This window comes from Perca fluviatilis, chromosome 5, assembly GCF_010015445.1.
Source record: "Perca fluviatilis chromosome 5, GENO_Pfluv_1.0, whole genome shotgun sequence".
Lineage (NCBI taxonomy): Eukaryota > Metazoa > Chordata > Actinopteri > Perciformes > Percidae > Perca > Perca fluviatilis.
Window position 1 is genome coordinate 6,492,882 of NC_053116.1, and position 17,070 is coordinate 6,509,951.

Below are 17,070 nucleotides of genomic sequence, written 5' to 3' on the forward strand. Positions count from 1 at the left end.
GAGACTGTGGTCAACTGTGTTACCGCTGCCCTGCCCTCAAATATATATACACACACACACACACACACACACACACACACACACACACACACACACACACACACACACACACACTGTAAGCCCAACTATATATGTGTTTGTCCATGTTTTGTCTCTCATTTGTGTGCAAACTTAATTATAAATGTCGTCTTGGTCTCATTTTTATGTGTGCTTGTTTCATGAATGCGTTAGAGAGTGTATCCGTGCAGATACCTGTGTCTGTGTGTGTGTGTGTGTGTGTGTGTGTGTGTGTGTGTGTGTGTGTGTGTGTGTGTGTGAGAACAGTTTGCATGAGTGTGTCCCTTGAATGTGTGTATTCGTGTGTGTGAGAAGCTCCATTCTCAGTTGGGCAGAAACAATGGAACCTCTCTGATTACATCTCCCTGTACAGACGGACTGTGTGTTTGTGTGTGTGTGTGTGTGTGTGTGTGTGTGTGTGTGAAGCTACAGGGGGGAGGAAAGGGTGGCGGTTGCGGAGGAGGAAAGAGGGGGAGGCCATGCTTGGACCTGCCCCCACCCCCCCCCTCCTTTGCTCTGTCTCCCTCACACACTCGTCCCTTCCTTTCGGGCCCGCCTGGCATCTCATTGGTTAAGTCCCCGGCTATATATTTATGTGATTGGTCAGGGCGGGGTATATATAGTCAGCGTGGGTCGGTTAAATCTGGCCACAAGTTTCAAAACTTTCAAAGAGGGCAGACAGACAGAGAGACGGTGAGTTGGGCGTCCCGTGTGACGGAGGGGAATCGAGCTTTGGACAAACCGCTGCACCACACACTCCAAACACAAACTGTTGTCTTTTGAGAGAGAGGAAAGAAGAAAAAAAAAGAGTGAAGAAAAGAAAGAGGCAGAGTCATTGTGGATCATTTACAGAGGGGAATATCCTGCACCACAACTTGTTTGTTTTCTCTTTCTTTCTCGTCTTCCACCTCCTCTCAGATCTCGATGCTTTGCTTTGGGATTTGTGCTCCAAATCCATCAGATTCCTCTCTTGATCTTTCTCTTCGTCAACCGAAACATTTCGAGCTGCAAATTTTTTCCAGAACTTTGCAACCCAACAAGCTGAGACAGACGTTTGCAGGATTTCACTTGGACTAAGAAATTGAATCCAAGCCCGGTTCTGGAATGAATTTAACCGATCCCAGCTTGTCTAGAGAGACTCTTCTGCATGCCAGCCGGATGTCTCTCGGGGGCCCCTGGGCGTCCGGGACCCCGAGCCCTGCTTCTGATTCTGAAATAGGTTTTGAGCAGAACCTCTCCGGGGACTGCGGTTCTCCCGATGGCCTTGGAGCCGGGAAGATGAGGAGGACAGAAGCGAGGATTTCTCTGACACCCAGTTCAGGGGGACAGAGTCCGGACCTGACCCAGGCAGGAAGTGTGTCGGCAGGCACGGCCGACGGGAAGGCTGTGGGGGGTGAGACGAGGATCCGCAGGCCCATGAACGCCTTCATGGTCTGGGCCAAAGATGAGAGGAAGCGACTGGCCGTGCAGAACCCTGACCTGCACAACGCTGTGCTCAGCAAGATGCTCGGTAAGCCAGGGAACATAAAAAACCCAATCAGGGAAATTAAAACTGTAACTGAAACTGAATGCAGTGTATCAAAAACTGTCCAGTGAAACCAGACTGGTGAAATCCAATTAGGTGGGATATGTAAATCAGGACCCAGTTACCCAAATGCATTTTCAGGCTAAGAGGATCTTTGACCCATTCTAAGATCATCTCAGTCTTACAATGGTTCTGGGAAACTGGGTCCTGACCAGTTTAGATTGCCTAAACCAACATCTCAAACACAAGTTTTATAAAGGGACGTTTGGGTATTTAATTGCAAGTTATAATTTGAGCAATTTTTCTTTTACCAGTATTTATAGCTCAGTGGGACACACCTCACCCATTGTAGTCCCAGTAGTGCTAATAGAACTAACAACAAGAACATTATATTAGAAATATTTTTATTAATGTCCAATACACACAAATATATATATATATATATATATATATATATATATATATATATATATATATATGACTTCACAATTACATTCTCCTCTTCCTAGGTAGCTTTTGACTACATTATCATATTGTATGAAAGTTTCTGACAAAATACCTTTGCATGTTATCATGCTGTATTAACTACTAACATATGGCATGTAAGCATGCCATATGTTAGTAGGAGTTGAATTGGTGAATATGCTTATTTAGATTAGAAGATCGATATAACACTTGTGTGTGAGTTTAGAATGGAGCTGGAAGGTGATAGCCTATCTTAGCATAAAGACTGGAAACAATGGGGTTCCAGCTAGCCTGATACCTTTTTTTTAAACCATAAAAAAAACATAAATTTGAATACAACACTTTACGCAGGGGGTATTTCATGCTGAAACTGCCTCAAACTGTGTATCCATCGGCACTGGGTGGATGGCTACAGCACAGGCTACACACAAATATATATATATATATATATATATATATATATATATATATATATATATATGACTTCACAATTACATTCTCCTTCTGACAATACTGTCACCAATCATCCATCATTTAAATATGACTTAAAAGTGATACTCTTGGTATCACTTTTGGTCCCATGATATTTATACCAGTGTACTTTAGTCATCAAGCTTGTTTTTGTTTTGGGTTTTAAATGTTAACAGCTTCACTTTTTACCACTGAAGCAGTAAGTTGACATCTGTCATAAATCATTAATTGGTTGAAGAACAAATGTACAGTTTCACAAGTTCAGCTGATGTTCTTATCTAAAAGAACTAAGATTATTATAATATCTTTAAAGCCTGGATCTCAACATTGAAGTGACAACATTGAAGTGATCATTGAGCATCACACACTGTCTAAAGCGTTTGTAGATTCCTCAGTGACAGAGTAAGAGGACAGAAATGTCCATATAAACGGCATAAATCTGTTCTGACCACCATGCTCATTATGTTTCAAACTTCATAATTTTGTCAAAATATGGAATCCACTGTGACCAACATGAATCCACTGGGACCACAACCGCTGTTCTCCTCCACTGTGGAAACTGCAATTTTTTTCCACTGTGCAGGGGGTGAGGATTTGATAAAAACGTGTTTTGGGTGGAGTACTATATATTATATACTTTATTTAAGCAGGTATGTCTAATTAAGAATAAATGTAAGAGGAGGCAATGGGGTCAGGGTTTACAGCCCATTGTTAATTTTGACATGATTGTGTAAGACAGGACTGATGCAAACTAACTAAACTGATGCCAAATGATTACTGGTTTTAATGCATGTTATAGTTAGAGTGAAATGGAACACCATGGACCATATCTTTTTCAACCAGGTGTCAATGTATTGAACATCTTCATGTTGATGTTGAAAAGTACACAAAGTAAAAAAATTGTGTGTAGCAGTTTTGACGGGCTAGTTTTTCTGTTACTCGAGAGAGCAACAGGCTTGTTTTCATATTAATCTGCTTCAAATTAATACACAACAAAACAATATTCACACTTGCTTGTCAGTGCAATCAGAATCTGCTGAGCTCATCTGCAGCTTGAGATTTTCAATTCAAACCATGAAGTGCGGCTCAAATCTCAGGGCCACTGGTGTCTACAACATAAGACAAACTGGAAATGTATTACTTAACACAATGTATAAATACATCAGATAAATGGCTACGAAATAGGGTTGAGTGATATGGGGAAAATCAAATCACGATTCACAATTCTTGACCAAACCTCAATGTCGATATCTCACATTATCAATATAATATCGATATATTGCCCAGCCCTACTATGACTCATGGCACTTTGTGTCTGAGCAGCTTTTAGACCAGATGACATTACGGACCGCAAACAAATGAAGTTGGGTGGAACGTCTTATAGTCTGTAATACAGCTATCAATGTGAGCAGCATTGTGTCATTGTTGTTTTAGTTTTTTCCATCACTGCTGTATGATTAAATTAGACCCAACAGGCCTACAGGGGGATCACCAGGATGTTCTGGCATCCTTAAAAGAACCTTAAATGTGTAAACTGACATTACAAATACATTTAGGGTTAAATTTAGTGCCAACAACATGAACAATTCGTCGATTGATTGTGATTAGCAATTTCTCCATTAAGTTATAGGCATAAATGTCATCATTTTATTGTCTTCTATGACAGTAAACTAAATATCTTTGAAACCAAAAACTTAATTAATAATCAAGAAAATAATTGTCAGATTAATCCATAATAAAATAATCTTTAGTTGCAGCCCTAGAATCTGCTGTCTAAATAATGATGTTGATGATGACTTTGATTTAGATCATGATTGTCAGTGATATTATTAGCAATCCTTTTCTTGAATACCACTTTTACCTTTTTCAAGGCCCTAAGATGATAAAAATAGTGTTCATTATTATACAATTGTGTCTTTTTTCACATCTTTCAGGTCAGTCATGGAAGGCCCTGAGTGCTACAGACAAGCGGCCATTTGTGGAGGAAGCAGAACGTCTCCGTGTCCAGCACCTCCAGGATCACCCAAACTACAAGTACAGGCCCCGTCGCAAAAAGACCACCAAAAAACTCAAGCGAGTTGAACCGGGGCTTCTGCTTCACAGTTTAGCCCATGGCGGGGCACCAGGCCTTGGATTAGGACCTGGTATCAGCCCCTTGGGTGCAGAAAGTGTCTCTGGAGGTTCTGCCTATGGTAATGTAGGTGCCCACCCTTCACATCACCATCACTCCCACCATCTTCTGCACTCTCTCGGGCACTTCAGGGACCTCCAGGCCCCAGGACACCTAGAGCTGGAGAGCTATGGCTTGCCCACTCCGGAGATGTCCCCTCTGGATGTTCTGGAAGATGGAGCTGGGGAATCTGTGTTTTTCCCCCAACATATGCAAGAAGAGGCAGGTCTGGGAGGTTGGAGTGGCTACCACCACCACCTTCACCATCCTAACCAGCATTACAGCCATAATTACAACAACCACAGTCATCACAGCTCCATAAATGGCGCAGCAACACACAGTTCAGGAATGAGTGTTGGTGCCAGTTCAAGCAACTGTTTGAACTCCAATTTGAGTCCAGGTAGAAGTTCCAGAGTTGATTCTAGAACGAGTTCTGTCGAGTCAAATATGACGTCGAGCATGAGCTCTAGGTTAAATCCCACCTCTGGTCACCACATTGCCTTGCGGAATCCTGTAAAGTGCCCACCACCTCTGTCCGACTGCTCCTCCCCTGTGTCTTACCCCCAGCCCTCCATCAGCCTCCCTGAGCCGATAAAATCCCACCTAACGCCACATCAATCCACTGCTCCTGTCGGCTACTTCAGCCAAATGTATGGGAACAGCGCTCCAAATGCTGCGTATTACATGCCCTCTCAGCTGGGGCAGCTTTCACCTCCTCCTGAAACTTCTCCTTCTTCCTGCTCATCCTCCTCCATCCCCACATCCACCTTCCCTCCTCCGTTGCACTTAGACCCTTCAAATCCAGAGTCCTCCTGCCATTTGGGATCTTCTTCTGCTGAGTTCTGGTCCGAGGTGGACAGGCATGAGTTTGACCAGTATGTAAATGTCGGAAGGAATCGAGAGGAAGCCTACGGGCGCGGTGGGGGCTGTGGGTCGAAAGTCTTGAGTGGGCGCAGTAGCGTAGGTAGTAGCATGAATAGCAGTATTATGAACAGGGATGTCAGTAGCATTTTGAGTGGTGCTGGTGGCTGTGATGAAGAGAGCAGCCCTCTTATATCTGCTCTTTCTGATGCCAGCAGTGCTGTCTACTACAGTGCCTGTATCACTGGATAAATACTCCATGATCTCATCTCTCGATGTGTACCTCCTTGCGTACTGCACAGTTTGGTTTGGTTCATTTGAACCATTGTTACATGATCTGGAGGAAGTGTGTTGGGAACATTAGTTTTGGCTCATATTCTTAGCCATTGTCATGCCTTGCTTGTCTCTCACAGACTCCAACTCTCAATTTAAAAGCTTTTCTTCATTCTAAAAAAGAAAGATGCAGACAAGTGTTTTTTATCATAGCAACTTTTACTAGAGCTAGAGCTGGGTAGAGACAAAATACAGTTTTCTTTTTAAAAGTGTGAACTGGAAAAATAAAAACTTAACTGGCAAAGAAAGCACTTTTGTCAAATAAAAGAAAAATGAAAACGCTAAATACTTCGTTTAGATTGATTAATGCATCCCTGAACATTATCTTGAATGATTGTCTGGCTAGCTAAGCAGCATTCCTTGACCTAGTGTGGCTAGCTGAGATTGTGTTAACTTAGTAACTAGATATGCATGGATTACTAGTTCATGGCAACTTTTAGGCAGAAGTTCTAGCAGGAGGTTTTGGCTTCTGCTGAGCAATTGCAAAATTAGCTACTGTCAGTCACTTAGCTAGCATACGTAATCAGAAAAAAAACTCACCATTTCTGTTGCATCACTGCCAGCTTGATGCTCTTTATCAAGATGAGTGCGTGTTAATCCAAATGAATACGGTATCACAGAAAGATCAGAACTTAATATTTTGACTTTAGGCACTCAAGGAAAAGAAAGAAATAGGCCTATGTATGCCAGGCAGAAAAACTAAAATAGCATTGTGTGTTTTCACCAACTCATAAAGGGTGCTCGGTGTGTGTTAGCATGTGTAATGCTAATAAACCAGGAGTCTTTATCAATAGCTGGAAACATTTATAACCTGGAAGCAGTTCTGGTGGCTACATAGTTGGAAGGATTCAGGGATGTAGGATATCAACTAGTTAAATTGTCTACCTGCTTCTACCTGTTCCACAGGTTTCGTTTCTCTGCACTCTAACCCTTTCTGGTGATAGACAGTACATGCTGTAGGAAGATTACGCAAGCAAAATGATTTCTTTAATTGCACTGTGTGTACTCTGGTCAACAGAAAAATCCACAGCTATGACAAATCTGAATTTTAAGACCATCTCGTATCATTATTGACCTTTAATCTCAGGACCAGACAAATATTCATCTCAACTGAACTTTATGAATTTAATTTAATCCATTCTGTCCATTAAATGGGAACATGAAGAACAATGAGAAATTTGGGAGATGGTCAGAGAGAGAGAGACTGGATAGGAGAGACTTGATCCAGCCTCCACATGTATATCTCAGCAGTGTTGTCGGGAAAGCCTTGGCCACGGCCCCGAGCAGACCACTGATGTCTCCCACAAACTGTAAGGATGTTTTACAAGCCGGGTCGGTTTTTTTTTTTTTTTTCTGACCGTGATACATGCCGTTCCCTCTCGGTCTCAGTCCATGACAGGGCCTCATGTCAAACTCCCTGCCAAAATATGCAAGTTTTAAGTTGCTTTGCTTCCTGGCAAACACGGATATGTTGATGAATCAAAGATCATTCTTTATGACCAGTAAGCCTCTCTGGTATAACAAGCATATCACTTGTTTAAACAAAATGTCTTTTTTTTTTAAGTTAAAAAGTGTAATTTAGTTCTACAAATAACAGAAGATTGGGGTCAGCAAATAAAGTGCTATTGGATCGAGTCTAAAGCTTCACTTTATACTTCAAAAATCATCATGTCTGTAAGGTCTGCATATTTGCAAGTTCGTGCAAAGCAACGTAGATATTGGTTAACCGTTTGGTTACAATTACAAATTGTTCCATTCTTAATTTCATTAGAACGTTTATGGATAATTTTTCATGTGGTAAGTCTTATTATTTTTGGAAATCTGGTTTTGATGTAGCCTTTGACTGTATATATATATATATATAGATGCTATGCCTCTTGGCAGCATGTGAAGGAGAAATTGAGACTATGAAAAGTTCTCTTTGCACTGGGTTTAATGTCTTAGCTGTATAGAAGGAACACTACTTATTAAAAGCCAAACAATTTAAATGTTGTACAGAAAGGACTGTGTTTTTTTAATGTTTCTTTTATTAAAGGAATAGTTTGACATTTTAGGACATGTGTTTGCTTTCTTGCTGAGAGTTAGATGAGAAGATTGATGCCATTCTCGTGTCTGTCTTTTAAATACGGAACAGCTGGCCTTTTTTTCTTCAAAATCAAAACTTGGTTGTGGACCAATTCAATTAAAGGTGTTAATTATGGACCGATCCAGACTAGCTTTATCACCCTGTGTGTGTGTGTGTGTGTGTGTGTGTGTGCTAAACTATGCTAATCGCCTCCCGGCTCCAGCTCCGTACTTATCCCACAGACATGACAGTGACAATGACAGTCACACTCTCAATGTGAATAAGCGTATTTCCCCAAAATGTTAAACTACTCCTTTAAAGCATTGGAGCAGTGCGTTTCCACTGCTCTTTTTTTTGTTGTTCATCCAAAATGTATGTGTATTGTGTGTGTAAACTTGCCTTCAAAAGGAAATCTATAAGTGTAAAGATCTCTTGTAGATCTGTATGGGTCTTTAATGGGTTACATGTTCCACTTAGCTCTACCAGTGACACCAGCAAACCCAGAAATGTTCCCTCCCACACCAATGTTATTTACCTACACTGCTGGAAATGAAAATGACAAATTTATTCGGGCTGAGAAAATCAAAATCCACAGTTGTAGCCACTGTAGAGGTCTCTCTGTATGTGAAGGATATATGCTGTAATATTTATGAATACAGTGGGAGCAAAAACCAGAAGTCTCTCTTGAAGGATTTAGCCTGCATCTGTTCTGCATTAGTCCTACAGACAATCCTTTTTTTTTTTTTTTACATGAAACAGTAGAACTAAATTGTGTATCTTGTACAGTGAAACCAGTTATATTTACCACACCGTTACTTGTGGCCACCATTGGTTGAAAACAGAGCAACAGTAGATTTTTCCAAACATTTCCTCTAGAGGATGGAGCCGCAGAGAAGCGGCAGTTCAAGCAAAGTATAAAAAAAAAAAGTACTTCTACATCTGCATTAGACATTCTTCTCTGTTGACACCAAACAGCCTTGTTTCCATTCTAATTTACTGTGACACACAAAGAACATCAGAGAGACAGGCAGGGCTTCTTATTTTTTTTTTTTTTTTGAGTCGTGCAATAACTCTGGGGCTTTTGGTAATAATTATCTGAAAAAAAAAGAAACACCCAAGATATTGGGATTAAAACAAAGGACATTTTCTCAGCAGTCATATAACGACAAATTAAAAGCAGGATTTTCCCAGAAGTGTAGTTGTGATGCTTCTAAATCTGTCTGACAGGGATGATTTTTACATTTTGTGCAGAGAATAGTTTTGTTTGTGTTCATATTTGAGAAATGTGGGTTGGCTGTAATTGGAAAATGGATGGAAAATAATGTGACAAAATAAACTCTTCTAAGATTTCACTTTGGTTTGCAAGTCTCTGAAGCAACAAGTTTGGCTGAATTAACCAAATACATTTCCCTATTTGTGTTACATTTTAGATCCAAAGAGAGTTCCATGTTCAGTCAGTCCTCCATGTTCACATCTGAGAGCTACAGAAACACCTCATACAATTTGCAAAGCAAATACATTTTGATTATGCATTGAGTTAGTTTAATAATAAATGGGTTTGTGGCACAAAGTAGATGAACATTTGTCATTTAAATGAAATTCATTCTGTCAGAATGTCATGATTTGGATATTGTTCATATTATGAAAGTCTCTTTAACCACATTATTTTACTTGTTAGATTAGATTCAACTTTATTCTCATTGTGCAGAGAACAAGTACAAAGACAACAAAATGCAGTTTATGTCCAACCATAAGTGCAAAAAAAAGCCGAAAAGTGCAAGAAAGGACAAGAAATATATGCAGTGTAGACAGGAGTATACAGTTGGTTTACAGAAGGTGGTTTAGCAGTTACCTTATAAGAGCAGAATACATATGGCTATGTAATATGAACAATGAATGAACAACATGTACAGATATATGCAATGTAGTAGCATGTTTGGGACAGTAAAACCAATTTGGTTCAGTTTAGGGTTAAGCAATTCAAAGTTTTCTTAAGATTTCAAAAATGGGTGATGATTATGTAAAACGGTTTGATTGGACGAATAAGAAAAAAAGTTTTCTTCTACAAATTCAGAAACAGTAGTGGCCTTATGAGTGAAGGACTTGAATACCTGAACATGGGTGACTACTTTCCTCTCCACCATCTATGTGTCAAACTACTTCCTGTTTACAGTCATGGCTTCTTGTCTGGAACCCTTTACTAATGGTGCTCTGCCTTTAGGAGAGTTCAGTCTTCTTGTTGTGCAGCGGAACAACCACACATAGCTTTTTTTTTGCAACTTTAGTGAAGATCCCAGAGTTCCAAAAGACACCCAACCAGGCTGACTGTTGGGGATACAGTATGTGCATACTATGGTACACAAGGTATCCAGAATATTTCCAGTCAGTATGAAAATATACATAAACATGAGTCCAACGTATTATTAGCAAAGATAAATCGGCCTATTTGTGATTTCTTTTTAAAAATGTACACACAGCCTGAATTGGGCAGACTTCTCATTAAAAAAAACGGTCAAATAGGGATGTCTGTGAAAGCATCTAATGACGAAAACGGGAGCAAAGGAGGAAGTCAGGGTGGGGGTGGATGGATGGGTCAAACAAACACAGGACATTGACCTAGGAGACCGCTGTTTGTGTCCCGTGTAAAACCTTAACTGACATTGTGTACGTAATGTACTTAACGTAACAAACTTACATACGTAACTGGAGTCACTGTACGTAACAAATGTACCTTTTTAACCCAAACCATGGTCTTTTTTCCTAAACATATCCAAGTAGTTGTGTTGCCTAAACTTAACCCTTGTGTTGTCGACCCTGCAACTTATTGTTTTTGTGGGTCAAAATTCTTTTTGAACATTTTGGTCATCTTTTTCAAAACTTTTGTTGCCATGTTTTTGAAGCTTTTGCGGACATTTTGGTCACTTTTTTCAACGTTCTTTCATAAAAAAATATTTTTGAATGCTATAAAAATTGAATAAAACATCCAAATTTAAAGAAAGTAGTGGGCTGATCATTTATTTTACTTGTGAAAAGCGTTGTGTGGGATAATCCGAGTTATTTTTCATAAAGTTTGGTTGAAAGAAACCCACTTTTCTGATAAAAAATTTTTTTTTTTTTTAAATGGGTCAAATTTGACCCGATGACAACACAAGGGTTAACCAAGCAGTTTTCGTTAACCACGCGTTTAAAACTGCGACCGTTTAACAACGTTAAATGGACTGGTCATATATGTAGTTTTGGGAGTTATTGGCAACCTGTTCTGCTGTTAAGGTATAAGGACGTGTTAGAAGTGGGTCGGGTCAGGTCCCCCCATCCCCTCCCCCCAAAACCCCCCCCCAAAAAACCTTGTTGAATGTAGAAGCCATATGCGGGCTAGATCCGGCTCACATTTCGTCCTTTGGTGCCAGAAACCAGCCCTGATTATAGTGCACGTTGTCAAACTGAATTGCCATTTTGTTTCACATCAGTCAATCACCCTGGCTGTGTCTCAAACCGCACACTTCCGTCAGTGCACTGCTAATGTGCACTGGCCACCTACTGCCGTAGTGCCCACTTTGGATGGTTAGTGTTGGCCCAAACCGAACACTTATGTTTAAAGACTTACCGGAAATGACGAGCGGTCGGATAGGCTCGCCGCCTCTGAAAATCTGACGAAAATCTCTTAAACTGACCTTTGTTGATCTGAAATGAAGGCAGATTCAGCAACTGCACGGCCTATTTCTCACTCAAAATGTTTTCAGAAACACGTTTCGGTGAACTATTTTCGTAAAATACGAGATCGAACCGTTATGCTCTGTTGTGAAATCCGGGAGAAGCCAGACCCATGCGACGCGTTTGTCCAACCAGCTGCCGGTCGACGTCCCTGGTCCCTCCCCTTTCCGCTTCATAGTCAAGATGGCACCCGTTTAGTGTCCATCGTTCCATACTGACAATTTTGACCGTTTTTAGGGGGTCATCCGGGTACTTTCAGTGCACTGACCTTTTGCGTTATCTACACTATATGCTTAAAACTAAGTGTTTGAAGTGTGCAAGTAGGCGGTTTGAGACACAGCCCCTGATACCTTGCTATTACAATTTTCTTTTGTTTGCCTTTTAACCAATCGGAAGCAAGGTATTTGTCCATCGTTTTTAGTTGATGCAAAAGCTGTGGATGTGTGTTGCTAGGAGCAGTTTAAAGCAACACCATGTAACTTTTAGCTGCAGCTGTAGTTCTAATGAGCGCAAGTTGTAGTTTCAACAACCTGTAGGGCTAAAAGTTATGGTGCGTTCTTTTTGTCTTGTAATCATTGTTGTCATATAGCAACCGAGCATCTCTAGCCAATTACAGCTGCACAAGCTACAAAATAACTAATTAGGCGGTATTTAACTCCTAATAAGACTGTAGCGACATGCCTATAGGTAGCAGTATACAGTGCTGTGCACGACTTGTGTACAACTTCTTCCTTTGGTTACAACAAACACAAAAGTGCTTAAAATTGTAGAAAACCACAATGTTTACTACGTGTGATGCACGACGTAGCCATCTTTGAAAGTGAACTCGGGGTCCTCTGAGTTCAGACGACTTGACGAGTCGTAAATACGACCTCGGTGGGCGTTCTTTTTGCAACTTCCGGTTCGTAACTCCGGAAAACGACTCGCAGATCGACTCCGGTGGACAAAAAGAACGCACCATTACATCCAAAGCACTTTTCCTCTTCGGTCCCCCTACAGGTTGGAAGCGGAATTGTCCATTACCTTAACCGTTAATGTCTCATTTGAACTACAGATCCGCTACCCGATTTGGCAAACTTGCATAGTGCGGTTATAGCCGACAGAGGGTTACAGACAAATTCTGTACGTTTGACCTTCTCATTCAGGTTTTCTGCCATTTTTCACGGCTCTAGCCAAGCATCTATAGCTGGTTATGTGGGCAGATGGCGGTTCCCATTTATAATCCCACCTACAAATAAGCAGCGTCTTCCAGAACAAACACAGTGATCGCAGTGTGCCCAATTGGGTTTCTCAATGTCCGCTTGTGAAAGCGCGCGGATCTCAGTGCTCACGTCTCCTGGTCTTTGGACGGGAACGAGGAAGACGAGGAGAAAGGGACGGGGTGGGAACAGGAGGAGAAAACAGAAGGGGACAGAAAGACAATCAGCTCAGTGTTTGTGCGGTGCTGTGATCCTCTGTGATCTGCTCTGATTCTGTCCTCTCCAGGGTTCAGAGCCCACGCTAAACGAGTTTGGCTCGCTGGGATAGTACCTCCCCCCCCACCCCCACCCCCCCCCCCGAACAAACCGCCGACGGACTCAAAAGAAAACATTTGGAACAAGGAAAAACTGTTCTCTCGTTCTCTTTTTCTCTGACAGTCTGCGTTCTTCTTCTTTTTTGGTCAGTTTTGGGTCTGGTTGCGTTCCCTCTCAGCCCAGCCACTGTAGTTTTCTTTGTCTCCTGCTTTTCCTCTCTTTCCCAGGAGTCTTGTTTCATCTCTTTCTGCCACCTTTCTACAGGTCATCTCATTCTCCTTCCTCCGTGTCCTTTCATTTCACCTTTTCCTTTCCTTTCATTCACTCTATTTTCCACGTTAGCTCTCTTTTTTTCCCCCACTGTCTTCTCCTTTCCCACCATTTTAAATAATTTCATTTTGCCGACATTCATTTTCTTACAGCTTTTTCTGTTTGTTTTTTCCACTCTCTTTCACTCCATCTTTTACTCTTCCTCATCGTCCCCTTTTTCTCTCTAACCCCCTCTTTCCGCCAACTTCATGACATTTTCCTAATTTTCACTCAATCTCCTTCTCTATCACCTGGTCCTCTTGTTGTCATCCTCTTTCATCACATCACCTCCCTCCCTTTTAACCCCTTTAACCCATGTTGTTTGCCTCTACCTTTTTGTTCCTAACCAGTTTTCCTTTTTCATCACGTGTAGCTCTTTTTCAACCCATCTTCACATCATATTCCTCTCTTCACCTCTTTCTATCCTTTTTCCCCTCTATCTTTGCCTTCTTTCAATTGATCCATTTCTTCTCTTGATCTCCCTCTAACCATAATAATCATAATAATCATAATATTTTATACCTGTGAAAAAAAATATGAAAATGTAAAAAAAGTAAAAACAAAATATACTAAATACAACAATACAACGACACAGTTGCTAAAATAATCATTTGGCATGCTTAAATCTCGTGTTTTTTAGCTAGCTACCGGCACTTCCCTATGGTAGGATGAAAGTGGGCCATACTGGGATGTGATTGGCCAGTATTCAGATAAGAGACAAACCAGTGGGCCAATCGTGTGATCTCTCTCCTCCCTGTGGGCCGGTCAGTCAAAGACCAAGGATGTGATTGGCCAGTGTTCATATGAAAGACACACAAGTGGGCCAATCACGTGATCTCTCTTCTCTTTATGGGCCGAGTGCAGCCCATTCAGCCCACATAAATAGACTGCTGGGAAATCTCCCGATACACCCGGTGGCCAATCCATTGCAACTACATCACTTAGAAATGCAAACAATATTCACAGATTATATAATGAAATCAGATTGAAATAGGTGGGCTTTTAAAAGATTGGAACCTAACCACAGACTTTATAATATTAATGGACAACGCGTCCGGTTCGGCGAAATGCTGCAAATGCGGAAGTGCCTTAAACCTGCGTTCTATCTGAATTCCAGCAGGGGGCGACACGTTCGGTTTCTGTAGAAGTCTATGACAGAGTGACCCACTTCTCACTTGATTTATTACCTCAGTAAACATCTTCATAATGAGTTTATGGTCTCAATAGTTAGTTTTAAGTCTTCTGCAACACAGAATGATGTTCATTTTTTGAATTATGGTCTCGTTGATTTTAAAGCAGGGGGTGTTTTAGGGCGTGGCTATGATGTGATTGGCAGTGAAAGTGTGTAACGTAATGTAGAGTGTAAGCAGCTCCTCCCTCACTCCTCCCTCTCGTCTAAAATCGTCACATCTGCGACCAGGATGGCTGCTCCCGTAACGGCGAACTCGACGACTCCTAGCAGATCTCCACAAACCAACGGGTGACATCACACATGCTCTGTCCACTAATATTATACAGTCTATGAACCTAACCAAACTGTGACTGTTACCAACGTCTTTAATTCTTGTGTTGTCTTCCCAATCGACCATGCAACTTTTGTTTTTCTGGGTCTAAATTTCAAATTACAACTATTTGGTTGTCTTTTCTCGACACTTTTCTGGCTTTCCCGATGTTTTTCTCACTTTTCCCGACGTTTTTGTCACTTTTTTCCAAGTGTTTTTGTCACTTTTTCCGATGCTTTTATCAATTTGTTCTTTGCTTTTTGACGTTTATGTCGTTGTTTTTTTCCCCACGTTTTTGAAGCTTTTTCGGAAATTTTTTTTTCACTTTTTTTAACATTCTTTTATCATTTTTTTTCCAATGCTGTAAAATTGAATTAAACCCAATGTAATGAACGTAGTGAGCTGATCATTTTCTTTACTTGTTTTTTGACAATTCGGTTGAAAGAAACCCAAATTTCTGACATAGAAACTTTTTGAAAATGGGTCAGATTTGACCCGAGGGCAACAGGAGGGTTAAAAAAAACGCAACTGTTACGTTCACTGGTTCAGATATGAGGTTGTATTTCCCGCCACCGCTAGGTGCGCTACTTATGAAACGCTCCTGTGGGTAGTCTTAGCGGGGGGGGGGGAACAAATGACCCATATTGACGTATAGTTTGGAGGACTTGTTGCATAACTGAGATGAATAAAACAAACTGGGGATTGCGTGTGGTGTGGAGATGTGTGTGTGTGTGTGTGTGTTGTGTGTGTTTTCCTACATCGGGTCATTTGCTGTACTCGGTGTGAGTGTGTTAGTGTAAATAGTTTTAAAAGTGCGTGTGTGTGTTGCTGAGGTTACTGATAGGAATGTGAGGAGGAAACTCCTGTGGAAGTTTGGGATGTTCGGAAAGGGTGTGTGTGCCTCCATGTGTGTGTGTGTGTGTGTGTGTAGAGAGAGAGAGGGAGAGGAAGAGGTGTATATTTTTGTGGGAACACCTCACCCCGCTGCTTGTTACCCTGACTGGAAAAGATAACAGCAGGCTGGATTCCCCTTCTCCCAGCTGGAAATGAACACACGTGAGCGTCCAGGGTGTGTACACGCTGTGTGTTTCTGTGTGTAAAACCTTCGGGGGTCGTTTCTGTTTGCAAACAGAAAAGAACTTTCACATTAGCCCTCTGCTGGTTTTGTGCGACCCAGCTAATTGTTTAGTCACTGCAATGTTCCTGTTTGAATGTAAGAACTTTTTAATGGTCTTACAAGCACACATCGTTAAGCTTTTTGTTCTTGAACAAGTTATGACCATCACTTAAACATTCTACAATGTACAAAACTAGCGTTTCGACAAAATGTTTGTGACGAGAATCTATAGAGATAGTATAGAAAAAGATTGAATTCAAGAAAGAAAGAAGGGGACATTGAAGAAAAAAGTATAGAAAGGAGGCACAAATGTAAAGATGGGATCAAAAAGTCTCTTTTCTTGTTCCCCATGAAAAAGTTCAGCATGTAACACTCGTAAAATAGCAAAATTCTGATGTTAAAATGTTCACGCTTTATATAGCACATGATCATGTGCTGCGTTCACGTTGAAGGTCCCTGTGTCAACATCTAGTTTTGAAAGTTGTGTGCTTTTTATGTTGCATTTCACCCTTGACCACATAGCAAACCTGGGTCCAGGTCGTATTTTAGCATTTGGGTGATCTGGAACGGGATATGCACTGGGTCCGTATTACGTAACGTAACTGGAGGTTATTAAGGACCCAGTTTACCTAAGAACTTCATCCGCCCGTATCTCCATATAATAGAGAATGAGTGCATGATTGGTGATTTCTTTGTTATTGTGTGCTCACAGTGTGAATGCATGGTGAGAGAGACCTAGAGACAGACTATAAGATGCAAATGGAGATAGACACTGAGGGGGGAAAAGACTCCAGAAAGAACTACAGGGAGAGGCAGGGAGAATGGAATTTGTACATGTGTTTGAAAAAAACAAAAATGAGAGAGAGAGAGAGAGAGAGAGAGAGAGAGAGAGAGAGAGAGAGAGAGAGGATTTTCCCATCTCTTTTTGTCTCCGTGGTGTTTTATTGGTCACATGTGGTTAGGATGTCAG

The 17,070-nt window shown here is 41.1% G+C and overlaps 1 protein-coding gene across 1 annotated transcript; it reads left to right on the top strand.

Moving 5' to 3' along the window:
• Nucleotides 1-687: 687 nt before the first annotated feature.
• sox18 (SRY-box transcription factor 18) lies at nt 688-9,299 on the top strand. The gene is made up of 2 exons (XM_039801741.1): nt 688-1,567; nt 4,453-9,299. The coding sequence occupies exons 1-2, from the start codon at nt 1,162-1,164 to the stop codon at nt 5,799-5,801; spliced, it is 1,755 nt and encodes a 584-aa protein (XP_039657675.1). The 5' UTR covers nt 688-1,161; the 3' UTR covers nt 5,802-9,299.
• The last annotated feature ends 7,771 nt before the right edge of the window (nt 9,300-17,070 follow it).

Bases quoted from the DNA above. Each gene is read 5' to 3' on its own strand.
- sox18 (XM_039801741.1), top strand. From the start codon at position 1,162: ATGAATTTAACCGATCCCAGCTTGTCTAGAGAGACTCTTCTGCATGCC. The intron at 1,568-4,452 runs GTAAGCCAGGGA...CACATCTTTCAG, and splicing joins TGTGCTCAGCAAGATGCTCG to GTCAGTCATGGAAGGCCCTG.